General features: G+C 36.9%; 1 protein-coding gene across 1 annotated transcript; it reads left to right on the forward strand.

Annotated features, from left to right (window-relative positions):
- Nucleotides 1-722: 722 nt before the first annotated feature.
- LOC122018999 (glycosyltransferase-like At2g41451) lies at nt 723-18,781 on the forward strand. The gene is made up of 11 exons (XM_042576510.1): nt 723-1,298; nt 1,733-1,882; nt 2,055-2,107; nt 2,465-2,573; nt 2,872-3,006; nt 3,080-3,124; nt 7,275-7,462; nt 7,561-7,702; nt 16,946-16,992; nt 18,010-18,097; nt 18,195-18,781. The coding sequence occupies exons 1-11, from the start codon at nt 936-938 to the stop codon at nt 18,492-18,494; spliced, it is 1,620 nt and encodes a 539-aa protein (XP_042432444.1). The 5' UTR covers nt 723-935; the 3' UTR covers nt 18,495-18,781.
- Nucleotides 18,782-19,681: the final 900 nt, after the last annotated feature.

Genomic DNA, 19,681 nt, shown 5'->3' on the forward strand with positions numbered 1-19,681 from the left:
AAGCGTGCCCGCCTCGAGGAGCATGCACGCTCGCCCCCGGAGCCCTATATAAAAGGTCCCCAAGCTTCAACGGAGGTATGCTAATCTTTACTGTAGCCACTGTTACGCTGTTACTCCGCTTCCTTGCTCCCACATCGTCGGTGATTGACTTGAGCGTCGGAGGACCATCGCCGGGGAACCCCTCCCTGGCTCGGCACTGACGTTGCTGTGATTACAGATCTCTCTAGCTCGAAGTCCACACACTGTCAACATGAGCGCCACGCCCCCTAACATCCGTTGCCCCCGCTCTCAAACAGGATCAATGATTATTCAAACTCGTCTTGATTTATTTTTTATAAGTTTGAGCTTGTTTGAAACTTAATTTAAGTTTGGTTCATTTATATATTATTAAATTTTCGATTCAAGTTTAATTTAAGATTAGTTCAAATTTAATTCGAGTTTGGTTTATTTAGACACAGTGGTGGATCTAGGGGGAGCGGGGGTATGCTTAAGCACCCCTTTACTCATGGAAAATTCTACTAGTATATTGTAATCCGAGGGATAACAAAAAAGAAGACAAACTCCAATTCTCTTGTTTGAAGACCTCTCTTTTTTTCCATCTAGAACTTATTCACCGATACTTACACTTAGTTCATCCCTACCTATTACAATTTTAAACACTTTTATATTATATTATTTATTTAAAAAGACCTTCAACTTCCTTTTGTTTTACCTTTCCAGACAGAGCGCAAGTGAAGTTGATGCCTACATCCCACCAAATCCACCTTCCGTTCATCTACCGGTTTTCCCTTTTACTCAATTTCCATTTAATCAAAATTTCAAACTGTGAAACCTCTCCTTTGTTTCCGACGACGACAACAACCAGATCAGCGAACGGAACGGAGGTGCGACGACTCCACCTCGATCTGATCTGATCTCCGATCTGACCTCTGCCGATGCCGGGAATCACAGCCCCGCTACGGGGGCCATCTTCCGGCGGCGGCGCATCCTCCTCCGTGAGCTTCGCGTCGCGAGTCATTCTTCTCCTGACGGTGCTGCCTCTGGCTCTGGCCTTCTTCGCCTTCGTTCTCCAGTGGCGCGGCGGTCTCAACGACCCTGCATCCGCCTGGCCCTCTGACACCCAGAAGTTCCCAGGCATGGAAAACAGCCCACTCGGATCTTCTTCTTCCTCCGTCTCCTCCTCTTTTTCTTCCTCCTCCTCTTCGGACTGCGCAGAGATCCTGAGCAGGAGCTCTTCTCCCTCCTTCCCTTACTACCACGGTTGGAAGTTCGATTTCGACTCCGATCCGCGATCAAAGGTTGGCATTTGCTCGATTGCAGTTTTGGTTCGTACCCTAGTTTGCGATGGGATCTTAATTCCGGCGTTTGAATGTAATTGTATGATTTGTGGATGTTAGCGTGTAGTACGGAATGATTTTTTGGTCCTTTCTTCTCCAACTGTTAATTATAACATGCAATTGGAACTTATCTCAGTTTTCCCAAAACAACTACTGTGCCTACTTTATTCTAATCAGTATCGGAATGTAGTTGTAAATAAGTAAAAAACCTTGTTTATTTTTATTTTGTAAATTTCTATTGAGTTGGATCTAGATCCCTTTTTTTTTTATTGATGGCATTATTTTAAAGAACTGGATTCATGCGAAGATGGGGTTCTACTGTTACAATTGAGAAACTGATTTATATTGAGAGCCAATAACTTCTGTCTATAATAGTGTTTTTTTTTAATGTGCAGATATGTATTACGTCAAGCACATCAGCTAGTCTAGAGCAGATTCTCCCATGGTTATTTTACCATAAAGTAATAGGGGTCACGACCTTCTTTTTGTTTGTAGAAGGGGAAGCTGCAAAGCCAGCTGTCTCTGCAGTCCTCGAGTCTATCCCTGTAAGTTATTTCAATTATTCCCATTTCTTTCCACCCAAATGTGCAAAGAGTTTAACATGACATTGGCATTTGTTTGTTAATTGTATCTCTTCTATTGCCATTTTTTGCACAGTCGTATTTTGTTCTAGGTCTTTTCTTTTCTTCTGTTTGCTGAGACAGTTAGTTTATGCAGGGAGTTAAAGTCATTTACAGGACAAGAGAACTCGAAGAGAAACAAGCTAAAAGGTCACTTATTTAATTTATGGATGTGGTGATTAAATAGTAGAAAAGTTATGTAGAGAATTTGACTATTTATTGAATATACAATGTTAACCGGAGATGATTGTTAAAATGTGTATCATCCCAGAGAACTAATGTCGTATGCTACTTCATAGTCTAGATTGATTGCTGATTGAGTTGGTATGCCGGCTTTTGTACCAAAAATTAGTATGACTATAGTGTCCATATTAATATTATATTTTTCATTGTATGCTAATGTTTGGTTTTCTTCTCCAGTCCCCCTGAAAATTAGTTTTGAGCTTAGTATCTGTATTAATACTATATTTCTTTATGTCCGCTAATGTTTGATTTTCATCTCTACAGCCGTGTTTGGAATGAGACTTGGCTAGCAGGCTTCTTTTACAAGCCATGCAATTATGAGCTTTTTGTGAAACAGTCACTTAATATGGAGATGGCTATTGTTATGGCAAGGGTGTGTATTTCCTCCGATTGTATGTACTTTTTAACTTCACTGTTCCCTCCATGGTGGAAAATTTCTTGATTTTGCTATTATTACCTTAAACTATGAGTCTATGACTGAGAAAGTTAATTTATCTGTTACTTTTTAAGTGTCTTCCATGACTATAACTCCTGTTGTTAGTTTATTTAGTTTGAAGTGTCTTCCATGACTATAACTCCTGTTAGTTTATTTAGTTTGAAGTGCCTTCCATAACTATACTCCTGGAAGCAGCTTCATATGATGTATCTAATAAACTTTTTTTTGTCAAAAGGATGCTGGTGTTGATTGGATTATTCATGTTGATACTGATGAACTGATATACCCAGCCGGTGCTCGAGAGTATTCATTGAGGCAATTGCTGTCAGATGTTTCGAGCAATGTTGACATGGTTATATTTCCAAATTATGTAAGTTGGATGAATGGCACTTTGATACTAACCTAATGAACATGGTCACCATTCACCTTTCTACAATTTCCAGGAAAGTAGCATTGAGCGAGATGACATTAAAGATCCTTTTACAGAGGTAAAGATATGCTTTATATCATCCATTGATGATCAAAAATAAATATGTTGCTTACTTTGTTGATTTGGTGAAGATAAGTTAATGGTTAAAGACAGCCTAGCTGGCCTAGTTATGTGTGAAAAACAAATTACTCATGGCTTTTTCGTCAAATTATAGCGAGGAGTTTGAGTGGAGTTATATACTGTGATCTTTAGTTTGTCAAGAGAAGGACCAAAGGTTGCATACAACAAAACCCAAAACATTCATTAAACTTTTAGTCTCACACCAGAGCATGGGTTCTGTCCAACTCCAAGATAAGGTAGTTGTAATATTTGGAGCTATTTATTTGACCAACAACTTCATCTTTAGAAAACTAAGCACCATAAATTTAGAACTCCAACAAAGAAATCTGATTCTCTTATTTATAAGAAACATGTCAGTTGATTTAGTTTTTTCACCAATTATGCGACAGACAACCATGATTTCAAATATCACGGTGACCTATACTCCTATTTAGCCTATGGTATAAGCATTCAATTAAATATTGTTGGGAAGGAGCGGTTGATATGGATGGCCATAACCAGTTAGGATGGATGGCTAGATAGCTAGAGGGAGAGGGAGGTGAATAGCGATTCTACCTGCAAAACTTTCCACTCTTGTTGATGACTTTAACAAGGCCACACAAATAAGGTTATGCAATGGAAATAAAGACACAAAAAATCAACATATACCATAATATGATTATGTAACATGATTTGTAATCCTCATTCTTCACTCCATGGCCTATGATTCATCGTTGAGTCACTTTAGAAAGTCCACTATCTTTCTTCTTCGCGGTTAACCTTACTCCCCTTTGATCCTCTTTATATAACCTTCAGCGCCTAATCATCCTAATGATTAAGTTTTCGTCTAAGTTGAGATCTACCCTCTCCTAAGGATACATATCTCTCAACTTTCATAGCTCAAGCTAGAGCTTATCTTCTGCAGCTTTACTTCGCCACCAAGGTCATCTCCACTAGGTTCCTCATCCCCCTAATGCACTGAGCTCTTGCTTCGCTCTTTATATAACCTTCAGCGCCTAATCATCCTAATGATTAAGTTTTCGTCTAAGTTGAGATCTACCCTCTCATAAGGATACATATCTCTCAACTTTCATAGCTCAAGCTAGAGCTTATCTTCTGCAGCTTATACTTCGCCACCAAGGTCGTCTCCACTAGGTTCCTCATCCCCCTAATGCACTGAGCACTTGCTTCGCTCCACATGCAATTTTTCATGCGTCACCTTAATAGTTCGTCTTTTTCTAACTATTGTCAACATTGCATGTGAATGCTTTTCCAACGAACCTCGAGCCATCAAACTAACCAACTTGGCTGTGCTAAATCATGCTTAGAGTTGCTTCAACACCACCTTTATGTTTCTTGTCTTGTGTTCCCTCGAATGCCTCATGCATCTTTCTACGAACTCAATCACTCAAGGCACCATTGCACTAACAACTGAAATAATGAAGTAAGACGGTGCTCACAACCATGACTATATACAATGATACAATGCTATAACTAATGCGAGATTCAACGCCATCGATGACATTGCTAGCCAATGTTTTTTTTAGCAAAAAGGTCTCCTTCCTTTCTTGTCCTTAAAAGTATTGTGGAGGATCTCCACTGAGGGGAGTAGAGTAAGGATTAGAGAAAAATGACATATGCACATGGTTATTATGTGTGCACATTCATGGTAATTACATCATAGGGAACCAAAAACTAATTATTATCCTTAGTTTACTGATTTTGATAACTTGTGCTCAAGTGATAAGGTAATTCAGTAGCAACTCCTTGTTTCACAATCTCACTAGATCACATAGTGGTGCTTATCGGGACAATAAGTTAAAGAATTGGCCTAATTGAGTGGAAATATGTTATGGACCATGGTCAAGTCCATGCAACAAAAGAGAATCTGGAGCCTATCAAATACAAGAGATACACACGATTTAGAAAGAAGGGTGCATATCAAGAGAATTGATTCAGCTATAGTAATTTTTTTTATTTAAGTTGAGTATCTTTTATTTTTAGTAGGATTGACTCTAGTATCTTAAGTACCAATAAAACCTTTCTTATTCAGTATTTGTTTCTTCCTTTGTCGGGAAGGAACGCCATTAGTTGTATTTAATGGTTGAAATAATGCAATAAAGATTACGATTGAGTTAAAAAAAATTAATCCCCCTAGATCGAGAAGTTCTCTAATCCCAACGAGCCTCAAATTATCCCAACCATCATAGGCCGTCAAGGTCATAAAATCAAGAAGATAGATTGATTCCACTGATTAGACGGTAAATCATGCCATCACGCTATCTATATCCAAGGGTCATAACAAATTGGTATAAGAGCTCAACAACGCTTTAATGCTTTTCTCAAAATTTACCAGGAGGACAAAGCTGCCAATGAAAAACAGCAACTCATCCACGCTCAACTAGAGGAATTGTCCAAAGGCTTCTCTAAGCTACATTCACACAACAGCCATGCAGGTGAAGAGGAGCAACCATCCTAACCCATAAGGACACCACTTGAAAGGGTACTATGGTCTTGAGGAGGGATCCTCATTTATACAACGATATTCGTTTTATGATGGTCAATCGGATCCTTTGGGATGACTCAATCGATGTGATCATTTTTTTACCATCAACACACTCAGGAGGAACAAAAAGTTGGCCTAGCCTCGTTCCATCTTGAGAGGGATGGCCAATTATGGTTCATCAAATTAGAATGTGATCGACCTCATATTTAATGGGAGGAATTTAAAGATCAGTGTAATTTGAGGTTTGGGCCACCTATTTGCAACAACAAATTGGGCGAGCTTGCCAACTTCAACAATCAGGATCCAAACAATTGGCGGCACGAACAAGTTCCTTAACATCATAACAAGAAGTTTAAATATTCATTAGTGGCCTCTAAGGTCACATCACTGTGAAAGTCGAGCTTTGTCACCCAAAAGATCTAACATCGGCTATGAGTTTTGCCCGTCTTTATGAACACCACTCTAAACGATTTGAATCTACCATCACATTGCGATGCACCCCCATCCAGCCACCGAAGCAACCATTTATCAAATGATTAAATCGGGAGGAAATGGAAGAATGACGTGCCAAAGGCCTTTGTTTTAATTGCGATGAACTTTACACTCTCAGTCACCATTGCAAATATTTTTTCTGGCTTGAGGGATTAGAAGTGTATGATGAACAAGACCACGTCGAGGATGTTGATATTTTCCTCAATGTGATCATAGGCACTCACACTCAAACCATGTGAATTCATAGGAGGATGCAGTAGTTATCATGGAATGTTATCCATCATTTGTGTTTGCCGATAAACACGTTTTTCAAAGGGAAGTAATGTTATGGACCGTGGGCAAGCCCATGTAACAAAAGAGAATCTAGAGCCCATCAAATACAAGAGATACACGCACGATATATTTAGAAAAAAGGGTGCATATCAAGATAATTGATTTAGTTATAGTATTTGATTTTTATTTAAGTCAAGTATCTTTTATATTAAGTAGGATTGAGTCTAGTATTTTTATTTTTAGTAAGAATAAAACCTTTCCTATTAAGTGCTTGTTTTCTTCCTTTGTCAGTAGTTGTATTTAAATGGTTGGAATAATGCAATAAAGATCATGATTGAGTTTACAAAAAAAAATTATACCTCCTAGATCAAGAGGTTCTCTAATCCCAATGAGCCTCAAATTATCCCTACCACCATAAGTCGTCAAGGTCGTAAAACCAAGAAAATAAAGATTGATTCACTGATCAGCTGATAAACCATCTCATTACACGATCCATATCCAAGGGTCATAACAAAAGACAGGATGGAGAGGAGGGGAAAGGAAAGCATCATAATTTTTTATACTAATCATGGATCACATTTATTAGCGTAGCTTTCCCTTCTCATCCCCTTACTCACCTAGTTATCCATCTAAGAAAACTAAACAATAATATTCTGTCCTTGTGACCTTTATCAAGTTGTTGATGGAGGTAACATCCTATATAGAGTACCTTGTGTTTTCTATTGATGATGAGATTATTGGGTCAATTTGTGCACTAAGAAATTCATGCTTCTATCATTTTAGTTTTATCTATTTGCCACGCTTTGTTTAGATTTTTTAATTTACAGTTTTATGTTAGGTATCCATGTTCAAGAAGAATTATGACCATCTCCCAAAAGATACATATTTTGGACTATACAAGGAAGCAACACGTGGTAACCCGAACTATTTCCTTACCTATGGGAATGGGAAATCAGCTGCAAGAGTTCGTGATTTTCTTCGTCCTAATGGTGCACATCGTTGGCACAACTACATGAAGACCCCAAAGTATGATATTTTACTATATCAAATGATGTTTTACTATGGTTTCTATTGAAACTATTTTGTATACCTGGAGAATTTCATGAAATTATTGTTATTTTTAGTGAGATTAAATTGGAGGAGGCTGCAATTCTACACTACACTTATGCAAAGTTCTCAGATTTAACTTCACGACGTGACCGGTGCAGCTGTAAGCCAACAAAGGATGATGTAAAGAGATGCTTTATATTAGACTTTGATAGAGATGTGAGTGTTTCTATCTCTCTTCTTCTCAGCTCTCTGTTCTTTAAGTGCAAATAGGAGGAAGTTAAGTTAAACAATATTAATAAAATTGCAAATCTAAAGCACTTATTAAATATGAACTACTGCTTCGATGTCTAACTCCGAAGATCCTTTGTTTGAGTCTTTCCAATTTAAATACGAGTAGCAAGGCCTTTTTGATCCTTGGTTTGGCTCTTTCCAATTTTCTTTGATATGCAATCAAAGGTGATAATGTTGCAATGAGGAAATTATTACAGTTTGATCCTTTGGTACTCCCCACTATCTTTGTTCATTATTCATCATTTTAAAATTTTAGTAGATCCCAAGTATTATATGATATTTGCATGTAGCTTCCTGGCACACCCCTTATGTTGGCCAAAGCTATTATGAAAACGTAGCTCGATATATATACTCAATTTTAATATACTCAAAAATAATATTTGTTGCATGACTTAGTGAATTAACAAACTGATCTTTGAAGCTAACAGGTGATTTGACAACTTCATTTCAATCTGTGTGTTTTGTCCTCTTGTGAAACATTGGATTGGATTAGAGATTATCTATCAGCAGCTCAATTGCCACTATACAATTTCATCAACTCCTTTAGAGCATGTTTCAACTTAGTTATCAACTCATCAACCCAGCTACGTTCATAGATAAGTAGAGTCATAGCTCTATATGTTGTCTCTGCGATTGATTTAGTTACGATAATTTAATTCTTGCTCTTGTAAGAAATTAGATTACATACTAGGACACAATACCTTAATGTCAATTTCTGTGTTTTGGAACATGCCTAGTCAACATCACTGCACTCTTCTGTATACCGCAATCTATAATTTGCTGAAATGCTAATACAAAAAACCTTACTTTGGAGCATTCTTTAGATACTATAGAATTCTTGAGAGTTAAGACTACCCTATATAATTCTTAAGAGTTAAGACTACCTCTAATCATGGTGTGAAGCCTCAAGAAACTACAGATTACTGTAAATGGTATGCCTAGTCCTAAGATAGCCTAATTTCCTAACTAGATGGATCTTCCACGATCAGTTAATGAATCACTCTATCCAGACATTAAATTCTGACTATCTCGACATCAGTTTGACATTTAGATATAGGGTTTCTACTGACTTTTCTTCTAAGATCACAGTTTTCTCAAGCATATCAAGCATAAATTTTTGTTAGGGATGAAAATAATCATTTAACATTGAGGTGATCACAGTTTTCTCAAGCATATCAAGCATAAATTTTTTGTTAGGGATGAAAATGATCATTTAACATTGAGGTCCCTACATAATAATCAACAAATATAATGTTATCAACCACATAGACAGTAAGGAGAATATATGCTTCACATATAGAGAGGTAAAGTTAAATATTGAGTTTCTGAGATGTTTCAAATCATCCTGAACTAAAAGAGAGAAAATTGCATTCATCAATTCATTCTATACAAGTGTGCTTCGCACAATACAAGCACTTCTTCAATTTACTAATAAGACCACTCTCTCCCTCAAGCAACAAATTTTGGATGAAAGAGCCCAAGAGTAGGGTAATTCAGAGGTTGAGAGGTATTCAAGGAAGTGGACAGTAAGGAGAATATATGCTTCACATATAGAGAGGTAACGTTAAATATTGAGTTTCTGAGATGTTTCAAATCATCCTGAACTAAAAGAGAGAAAATTGCATTCATCAATTCATTCTATTCAAGTGTGCTTCGCACAATACAAGCACTTCTTCAGTTTACTAATAAGACCACTCTCTCCCTCAAGCAACAAATTTTGGATGAAAGAGCCCAAGAGTAGGGTAATTCAGAGGTTGAGAGGTACTCAACGAAGTGGAAAGTTGATTGACTATCCACGTCTTGGAGTAAGGAAGAAAGGGTTATGACATTAGATTTTAGAGAAGCCTCAAATTCTGGGGTTAAAGAAGATGAGCCATCCACCTTTTTAGATCAAGTGGAAGAGGAAGCATCCACCTTTCGATCAAGGGGGGTGGGGGGTTCCTACTTTGAGTATTGGGCCCCACCATATGAATGTATACAAGTTTCAATTATTAAAATAAAAAGATTATGTTATATGCTTTGAGTATAGAAAACAGGGCACTAAAAGATTAAGTGTCCTACCTTGAGGAAGAAGACTTTAGCTTTACTCAAGGTGAAGGAGGTGCCTAAGGGATCCACATTTGTGATACGGAAAGGAAAGGAGTACATAATATGTTTCTTTTGTGTCAAGAAGAAGCACTATCACAATCAATGGTCAAATGAGGGGCAACCTAAGGTGCATAACAGAGGAGGCTCAATTAGAGGAAGAGCTTCTACCATAAATACAAAGGTATCATTTGCATGTAATGTTCCATTTTATAATGATGCATGATAAACAACATGCTAAAATTGATTTAAGTGCTCGACATTAGGAAAATAAGAAAGTTGGTACTCCTAGGTTAATTTTAGAAAATTTTATGTTGACAATAAAAAAATCTAAATTATTTTGTTCAATTGGATAGGAGCTTTAAGAAAATGAAAAATGTGCCTAAGGGATCGAAGTGGTTTAAGAAGCAAAACTCAAATTCAGGAAGGCAAGAGCTATCGAAGAACAAGAAAGGTTTGAGGCAGGGTATTAAATATTGTAAGAAGTTTGAAATATTACAGTTTAAGAAAATTGGCACATAGGATGAGTAGAATGCTTATCATAGCATTTTGGCAAGCAAGAAACATGAAATTGGACTTAAATATATATGACTTAAACAAACTTGTCCGTATAATTTAAGATTTTTGGAGTTTTATATATTTTTTGTTTTTTTAGAAAATGGCATAGCTGAAATTTTTAGAAAAACTGTCTAACTGTTTCACTAACAGTTATATCGTGATTAGTCGACTAATACTATATTTAGTCGACTATGGGATCACACAAAATAGATTGTCTTTGGAGAACAATCAATTATTATAAGGTAGAAAAGTTGAATTGGGATTTTTAGCTTGGAAAACACTCTAAAGGAATTTGTCATTCTAACATGTTAGAGTTCATTGGGAACTTTAAATGCAAGTTAAGGATCATGAAGGATACATAAGACCATAATTGTGACATACTGACATTATTGGTGCATCTTTTGTCTCTAATTATTAGAGTTCAGTAAGTTGTACCAAATTTGAAGATTTAACATATTTGAGGAAGTTAACATAATGTGTCCAATTTGATATTTAACACATTATTAGAAATTGATGCATTTATATGATCCTATATCTCCATATGCTTCATGTTTACCATGATTTATAAATCCTCGAACCCTGTGCAACTCACCCCACCACCACTTGTCCTCTCGATTGTCGTGATTTACCTCCCTCATGATGGCCTGGGGTCGGGTGAGGCGGGGGCGCTGGGCGCGAACGATTTCGCCTTTTGCCACATGTTTACCATGATTTATAAGCTTTTGACTGCTACACATGTTCCATGTTACTAAGACTCACATGCTTTTGACTTATGTCAAGCTAGTTATAAAGTTACTTTGATTTATACCATATAATATTCAACAAGTATTTTCCTAAATCATCACTAAATCATGACAGACTTTATGTCTTTGGTTTCTCGCCATGCTAATTATATATATTTTTTTCATTGCATGCAGTTAGGGATCATAGTATTAATTGACATCTAAGGTTGGAAGCTGAATTGGGATTGTTTAGGTAGAATTGTATGATAACCCTAGTGTAGAGTAGAACATTGAGTACATCTCACATGAACCATAGTGTTAAGTTGTAGTGTTTATCGAGGCATATAGATACTAGTGAGATGTTAGGATAAGGATCATAGTTTAAGGTGTTGACGAGGTGCATCGAAATGAATTAAGTTTCATCAATACATATGAACCGGTGTGAACCAATCATGGTGAAAGTTCATGTTTAAGCTATGTAGATGTAGCCCAAGGATCATAGTTTGAAAAACCATTTTAAGAATAGTTTTCAAAAACAACTAATGGTTGAAGTACCATTGATGGTTTTAATACAAAGTTTGGGTAAAACATGGAAGGGTTTAATGGTTTTCAATTTTGTGCCAATTTTTTCAATAAATAAAGTATATTTTTTATAGAAAATTCTATTTCTCTATAAAGATTTTGACATAAATAATGTTTATATGAAATTTCAAAAGTTTTTGATTTTGAACTACTAGAATTAGGAAGCAATGTGAAGTTTCAAATACAACTAAAAATTATTTCAATTGTTTATCATCATCTCGTTGATATGTAGTCACCCATTTGCCTATGGAATACTTAGGTATATATTCAACGGGAGTTTCTTGATGCAAATGAAGGGAAGAAGTATTGAAGATGGGAGATTGAAGACATTAAGGAGACTTTAATGTTCAAGGTTGGATTTTAGACCTCATGAGCCCAAAATTGAATTTTCTTAAGTTACAGGAATATTGGTGTAATAACTAAGGGAGGAGGAACTTTGTGTTGGAGAAGAAGTATTGCTTGAGGGGGGCACTCATTTTAAAGATACATGAATGACCTAAGTTGGGGGAGATGTGTCCTCAAGAGGGAGAGGATGTTCCTTAGATTAAGGAAAGCTGAGAAAAATATTAGAACAAGAGGGAGGTACCCATCTTGATGAAGTGATTAGCTCAAGGTTAAGCTTTGAACAAATTGCCAAATGAGGTGGAAGAAAGGATAGGGAACTTTGGACCAAGATAGTTACAAAGGAACCTTTTTGATGTATGTTGAATGGGAGAACGAAGGGTTTAAATTAGAACATCTTCATTTAGGTTTTAGGATAGGATGTAAGAAGTTGGCTAATGGATAACTTTTAACTTAAACATATTATCAAATATCAAAAAGGGAGATTGTTGGTATAATTGTTCCTTGGTCAAGGCTGACAATGATTTATGTTTTAATATTTGAGCAATATGTTTGATGTTTGATTTGGCCAAATAGGTCAAGGTTGACGATGGATACTTGACAAAGGAAGAAGTCCAAATAGGTTGAGATTGACTAGACATTTGATATTGGTTGAAACCCAATAGTCGTTGACGAATATAGAGAGTCCAACGTAGAATTGATAAAGGAAAAGACCAAGTAGGTCAAGGTATACTAGACACTTGACAAGGGTAAAGTAGAATAGGGATTGGTAGAGGAAGTCCTAACATGTTTTGGGTGCTTGGTAAGTAGGTCGTAGAGGATAAAATCCTTAACAATGATGAAGTCCTTGCAGGTTAAGGGTATTTGGATGTCAAGCAAAGTTAAAGTCCCAAAGGAGTAAACTCTAGGAATGTTAGACTGTGATGAATGTTTTGGTAGTTCACGAAGGACTGAATACTTGACAAGTCTTAGAGGTCGTGGAACATTGAATACTTGATAGTGATGAAGCCTTTGCAGGTCAAAAGTAACTAAATATCAAGTAAGGTTGAAGTCTCATATGAATAAACTTTATGTATTGCCAGTATTGGAAATCCTAGTGGATCAAAGGCAAGGTTTAAAATTTTGACTGGACCGGAATGATACGGTTTTGGTACCGTATCATGCCGTGCTAATATAGTTTTGGTATTTTTTTAATATAAAATATATTAATTAAAAAATAAAATATTTAACATCAATATTTGTAAAATAAACAATATAAAAATAATCTTATAAAAAGGGAAAAGATATGAAAATAGATAAATAAATAAATAAAAATTTTATTATAATTTTTAAATTAAAATAAATGAAATATAAAATTAATTAGATAATTTTATTAGGGTTTAATAAAGCTTCTTTAGATTATCTCTATCATAGCTAGGAGTTGAATAAAATAATTAACCTAAATTTAATTTAAAAAATCCAAAATCTGACACCACTCGCAAGCTAGCGCGACTTCGGCGTTGCCACGGGGTTGTGTGACCCCTCAGCCATGGTTGCAGGGATCGCGTGACTCCTCCAACGCGATCGCGATGGTCGTGCGACCCCTCTGCAACGGCCGCAGGGTCGTGCGACACCTCCGTAACAGCAGCGAAGGGGTTGCATTGCCGCAGGGTCGCGCGACACCTCGGTAGCGACAGCAGAAGGATTATGTAACCCCTTCGCTGCTGTTACGGGGTTGCAACCCCTCCGCTGCGGCCAGGGATCGCGCAACACGTCGTAGTTGACATGGGTCTGGTGCCGAGGTCGTGCCGGTGCCAGTTGCCAAGCAAAACGAGATGTTTCGTCTGTTTCGATTGTCTCAACACGACACTTTAAACCATGATCAAGGGTGATCGGACTATGCAAGCGGAAGTCTTGATAGGTCAAGATTGGTTGAATATTGTACAATGAATGAAGTCCTCGAGGTGGGAATTCTTTAGGCAAGGAAATTCCTAGTAGATTGAGGTTAATTGGGTACTAGACAAAAATGAAGTCCAGGTAAGTCAAGATCTGTTACTACTATATAAATGAGGAAATCCTGAAGATATGAAATTTCTTGGCACGATATAGATTCAACTTTGAAGTGGATGGAATTTGAGTGCTAATGAACCTCAAAAACCACGAAATCGTGATTTGATTGAATTTGGGATTCACAACAATTGATGGATGTGAATTGCAATTGATTAGTGGTGCAATCGATTTTTGAGTTTAGGAACTCAACTGAAGAACTAGAAACCACAAAATGTTATTCAAGGATTTATGGTTTAGAGCAGTCAATTGAGTAGTCGGCTTAGGCAGAAATGCCAATAAACAGAAGTTCTATTTAAATGAATGAACAGACCACTAGCCTATCAACTCATGATTGAGAACAGAATGAACAGAAAAGTTCATCTCGAGTAAGCAATTGACTGAGATGGTTATAATTTGAGCTGTCACAATAAGCAATTGACAAAGTAGTTTACCAGTCACAAACAGAAACCCTATAAAAGAGGGCTTGTGGAGTTCAAATCATCCTTTCTTGGGGTTTTGGGCGGGTGTTGTTGCATTCCAAATCCTTCAATGAACATATCAAAGTAATCTAAACCGAGCAAAGCAAGATCTCAAATTAGTGTGAAGTTTTATTTGTATTATTTTCATTCTTGCATTGTATTTTTTATTCCTTGTATTTGCTATAAGAACAAGATCTGCAAGATGTTTCTCTGACTCTGAAATGTATCTGTAGGGTTATCTATTGGCGGATCATAGGTTATGGGGTAGAAATTGGTATCCAAAACCACATAAAGATTGACTTGTTTTTGCTTGATTATATCTTTGTATTTGCTATACTATTTATTTTTGCAGATTCATCAGATTCATCAAATATATAATCAAAGAAAAAACTAAAGATAAACTGTGTGGGTTAGAATGCAACACAAGATAAGAAACAAATGAGATAAAAAGTAGAACAACTACAAGTTCAGTGAGTAATAGAAGCATCCAAAATAGAGGATAGATCTTTTGCAAGATGGGATGTTGGGTAGGGTGGGCACGTTCAGGTGAATTCATTTTTTTTTTTTTTTCAAAAAATCAATTCTATCGAGTGCAGTTCAGGTTATTAAAATATCATCTTACCTGGATCCATATTTGAAGAAAAATAAATAAATAATGCAAGCTTAAATTTTTAGAATCAGTTTGGTTTGGGTTTAAGGGATTTTATTTTATATATTTTTAAAGGATTTCTGAGATTTTAGATCTTTTATACGGTTCCCACTGCAATTGAATATAAGATCTGGAATTCACAAAGCTACTTACAAGAATTATAGAACTGCCAATTATGGATTAAAAAGAAAATATCATAGCATATGTCCTCATGTTTCAATTGCAAGCCACTACTATCAACTGGAAAAAATATGACCAATAATTCTTTTTACTAAATATCAAGAATTCTATGTTGCTAAATAGAAGTGTCCACAATGAGAAAGGGGATGATAAAGGTTGGGATAGAGGCAACTCAGGCAAGTAATGATCTCATGAAATCATGGAAGATAGAAATTGGGCATGTGAATAGATGCTAGAAGGGACAGATAAACAACAATGTTGTAAAATTGTGCGAAGAAGGAATGCTTGAGGGATATTTTGATGAAGGAACACAATGTTGCTGACATGGAAAGAGTGGTAACAGCGGATGTAAGGGCAGACATTGGAGACAAATCAACTAATCTTGTAATATAATGGAATTATGGAAGACAAAACAAGAATTTGAAAGCTAGAAGGGGACAAAAAAAGAACTATGCAGTTCCTCTAGAATTAACTAGGTTCTTTACTAATAAGATATACGGTTGATAACATATATTTATATAAAATATGTAACTATTAATTAATTATATGAGATATAATATAATGAATATAAAATATAATACAAGATGTAATTTAATTATTATGGCGTATAATTTATATTACATAAAAGTAGTTTTGTTTGGTTTTTTCAGGTTTTATATAACAACCTAAAATATCAACTCTAACCTAAAACGTAAAATATTGATATCTAAATCCAACCTGAAACTTGAAAAATGAAATAAAATTTCTAGAGTCAATTTGATTGGATATTCAGTTTGGATTCTAGATATATTGGTGTTTTTGCCCAACGCCACTGTTGGATGAGCGGAGTCTTGTAGTTTTCTACTTTCCTCAATGATGGAGACTTCAGCACTTCAGTGTTAACAAGTTTGTCAGCAATGAGATTCTATGTAGGAATGAGTGGTCAACAGTTTCAAATGAAAGGGCTCCATCTCTTGGTAGTCTTTCTACCTATATTTATCATTTATCATTTATCAATGTAAAATTACAAGTGGATCCCGAGTATCATATGGAAAATTACAAGTTTCTTTCTCTCATTGTTAATGAGAGACAATAATTTTATACATCAAAAACACATCACTTGAAAGACTGTTGAAAGTTGCTTTGATGTTTGTGAGCCCATCATTGAAACAAATGAGCCTTTGTTATACAATTTGTTCATTTGCCATTGCCATTTGAACTTAACGCTTATTTCATTGTAGTTCACTTAAATGCTTAAAGCTCTTAATATAATGCTAGTTGAGTGGATCACACTGTTTTGTATTTATCCTATTGGGAAGAATTACTTGCCAACGTGTATTTGTGTGGAGATGATAGGCTAGGATGTAGGAACTCAAAATGTGCTGTGCTCCTTAAATTGATGAAAACTTTGATATCAATTACCTGCTGACAAACCATCTGGTACTTGACAATGGAAAATGTATTGATTGTTAGTTCCCTCAAAAAACTGATGTAAGATATTGTACCTTTCTGTTGATGCTGTAAATCTATTTTTATTTTTATTTTTTTCACATTTTTCATGTAGGCTTTTATTATTGCTTCCACTGCCACTGAGGAAGAAATGCATCGCTGGTAAGTTCCGATGACCAATCAATCTGTTCCTATAATTTCAGTGGTCAATGCATAATGTTTCTCTAACACTTAGAGTTGTGAAAGATACAATAGTGTGCTTAGCTCTTCTTTCAAATAACCAACTGCTACAGCTCTACTGTGGTTTTTTGGTTTTGCATGCTCCTTTGGTTTTGTTGTAGAGAATAGGATTCTTGTGAAAATACATAGGGGTGTAAACGAGTCAAACTGCTCGTGAGCTATTCAGATCTCAGTTTGAAAAAAAGTTCGACTAAGTTAACGAGCCGAGCTTGAGTCAGATTTCAAGCTCAAAAACATTATTAGTATTTGGTTCATGAGCTCACAAACATGTTCGTTTAGAGGCTTACAAACATGTTCGTTAAGAGGCTTATTTATCTCAGACAGGAGTGATATGCTCTTGGACCGCTTGTCCGTGTCAATTGTCCGTGACTAAGTGGTCGGGGCACTCGGAAGTGATCTGGACACCCCGAGTGCATTAACTTTGAGGCGGTCGGATCACTTCCCCCGGATCACTCAATCGCGGATGAGCGGTGAGGAAGCATATCAAATCTCATATATATTACATGAATTATAAATATTATATATTAATGAGCCGAGTTCTCGTTTAACTTTTAAGAGAGCCATTTTCGAATTGAGCTCGAGCCGTTCGCGAACTATTTAATTTCATTATGAGCCCAGCTCGATCTTAAGAATTAAAACTCGAATTGAACTCGAGCCGAGCTTGAGCTTAGTTAAAACGAACTGAGCTGGAGCCTCAAACTCGAGCCGAGCTTGAGCTTAGGTAAAATGAACCGAGTTGGAGCCTCTTAGTGTTTGGCTCGTCTCAGTTCGATTATACCTCTAAAAATACACATGCTGCTATAATTTTTTGAAATCATTTAAAATAATCTCTACATAAATCTCCTTGAACACTTCCTTAACAAGCTTGAATTTCTCCCCTAGAAGTGTGCTTGTTGGTATTAACTTCTTAATGTAGCCATGTTATCAATTATATTGCAGGTTCCTTGATCGTGTTGTTTGGACAGACAAGCAAGTCAACTTGAAACTTTTAAGGAAGGGTATCTTGACTCGAATATATACTCCCATGGTGAGTTTTAATCTTCAGATAACAAGAGAATTGGCTAAGCCCTTCAATAAAAGATACTTGCAACTTGTTCTGATCTTAAGCTAATTCCTACGTTCAGGCTATTATTCGTGGTCTCAAGGAATCGGCTGTTTTCACTGATGCAATTGCTTCTGCAAAATCTCTCTCTAAGGAGAAATTCCTATCTTCTATGGAGAAACTTCAAAATAAAAATTCTTCTGTAGTTGCTGGAAAAAGGTCCCTTTATCCCAACAGGAAAATGGGCAATCTTGCTGAATCTCAAGTGGCAGTGAGAAAGGTTTTGGAATTTCATGTTATACAGCCGCAAGCAATTCTTCCCATGTCACCCCCAAAGCCTGATGATTTCCAGACCGAGTTTACCGAACATCTTGTAGTTTAGTCGGAATGCAAGGATACTATAAGCTGAAGAATGATTACCAAGTTCACATGGGTATTTGACAATCAGAATCTCACTTGTTGGTCTAGCTCGATGCTGTTTTGTTGATTTTGGACCTCAATTCTCACAATTTAACTGGTAATTTATTACTAAAATTAAATAACACTCTTCTTCAGTATATTTGTATACCCATTTTGATGTATATTGTTGAAGCCTATAGGAGAAACTTGAGGTTTTCTAGATTCTGGTGCTAAACCTGTCAAGTAAAAGTAATGGTTGTATTGCCTTCACGGGTGTGATAGAATTTTTGAATTTTAACAGGGATGAATATTTTGAAGCGTGCATAAGCTATGCTTCATATGTATCTGATAGACAAATTAGGGAGAAGACCAGATTCGTCGGACAAAGTATTATCAAAAAACGTAATGGCTGTATTCAATTAATTTGAATCCTGGGTATGGTATGATATGTTTCTAAACACACTTAAGCTAGGGATTACAATAGGTATTGATCCGGCGGTAAAAAGCCGGAACCCCATAAGGAGTCAACGCTGAGGGGAGGTCAAAGGGTCCAGTGGCTCATCCGAAAGGGGCGAGCCGACCGGACTCGGAAAAAAGGGAAATCTGATAGTAAAAAGACACCCTGGTAGAGACCAGGGTTCCGACGCTCAAATGAAGCAGTGCACAATGACCGAGCGGAAGGAAGCACCCCCCGGACGGCGCAAAGAATCAGGGCCGTCCGGACGACTTTCACCGCGTCCGGACTTTCACCGCCCGCCCGGTGGGCCGGGCTCCCCAGACAGGTGGTGGGTAAAAGATGGGAACATTTTCTGACAGCCGTCAAGTCGTATGGCTATGCCATACGACTAGCCTGACAACGGGGGTCCTGCCGTCCCATCAAAGAACATTCTCTCACTGTAGCAGTATGGGATCAGGTAAGCTCTCTGACAAGTGCATACCGTGGTATGGGTTGCTGACACGTACGCATCTCGATGGGCGTGCATCAATTCTTTCTCCGTCCTATATAAAGAGGCTATTACTTCGCCAAAGGTACGCATGATATAGATTTGGCAGCCACTTTCTCCATAGCCTACCGACTTGAAGCGTCGGAGGACCGTCACGGAACCCTCCGGCCGGTTTGTTGCAGTTCGCCGAGCACTCAAGATCCAGCAGAGCGTCACGTGCCGTCCG

The sequence above is a fragment of the Zingiber officinale genome, chromosome 9A, assembly GCF_018446385.1.
Source record: "Zingiber officinale cultivar Zhangliang chromosome 9A, Zo_v1.1, whole genome shotgun sequence".
Classification (NCBI taxonomy): Eukaryota; Viridiplantae; Streptophyta; class Magnoliopsida; order Zingiberales; family Zingiberaceae; genus Zingiber; species Zingiber officinale.

What these genes read in the sequence shown, in the direction of transcription:
- LOC122018999 (XM_042576510.1), top strand. Translation starts at nt 936, where the DNA reads ATGCCGGGAATCACAGCCCCGCTACGGGGGCCATCTTCCGGCGGCGGC. An exon ending in GAAGAGAAACAAGCTAAAAG is followed by an intron (nt 2,108 to 2,464) that starts GTCACTTATTTA and finishes TCATCTCTACAG; the next exon opens with CCGTGTTTGGAATGAGACTT. An exon ending in TGGTTATATTTCCAAATTAT is followed by an intron (nt 3,007 to 3,079) that starts GTAAGTTGGATG and finishes TACAATTTCCAG; the next exon opens with GAAAGTAGCATTGAGCGAGA.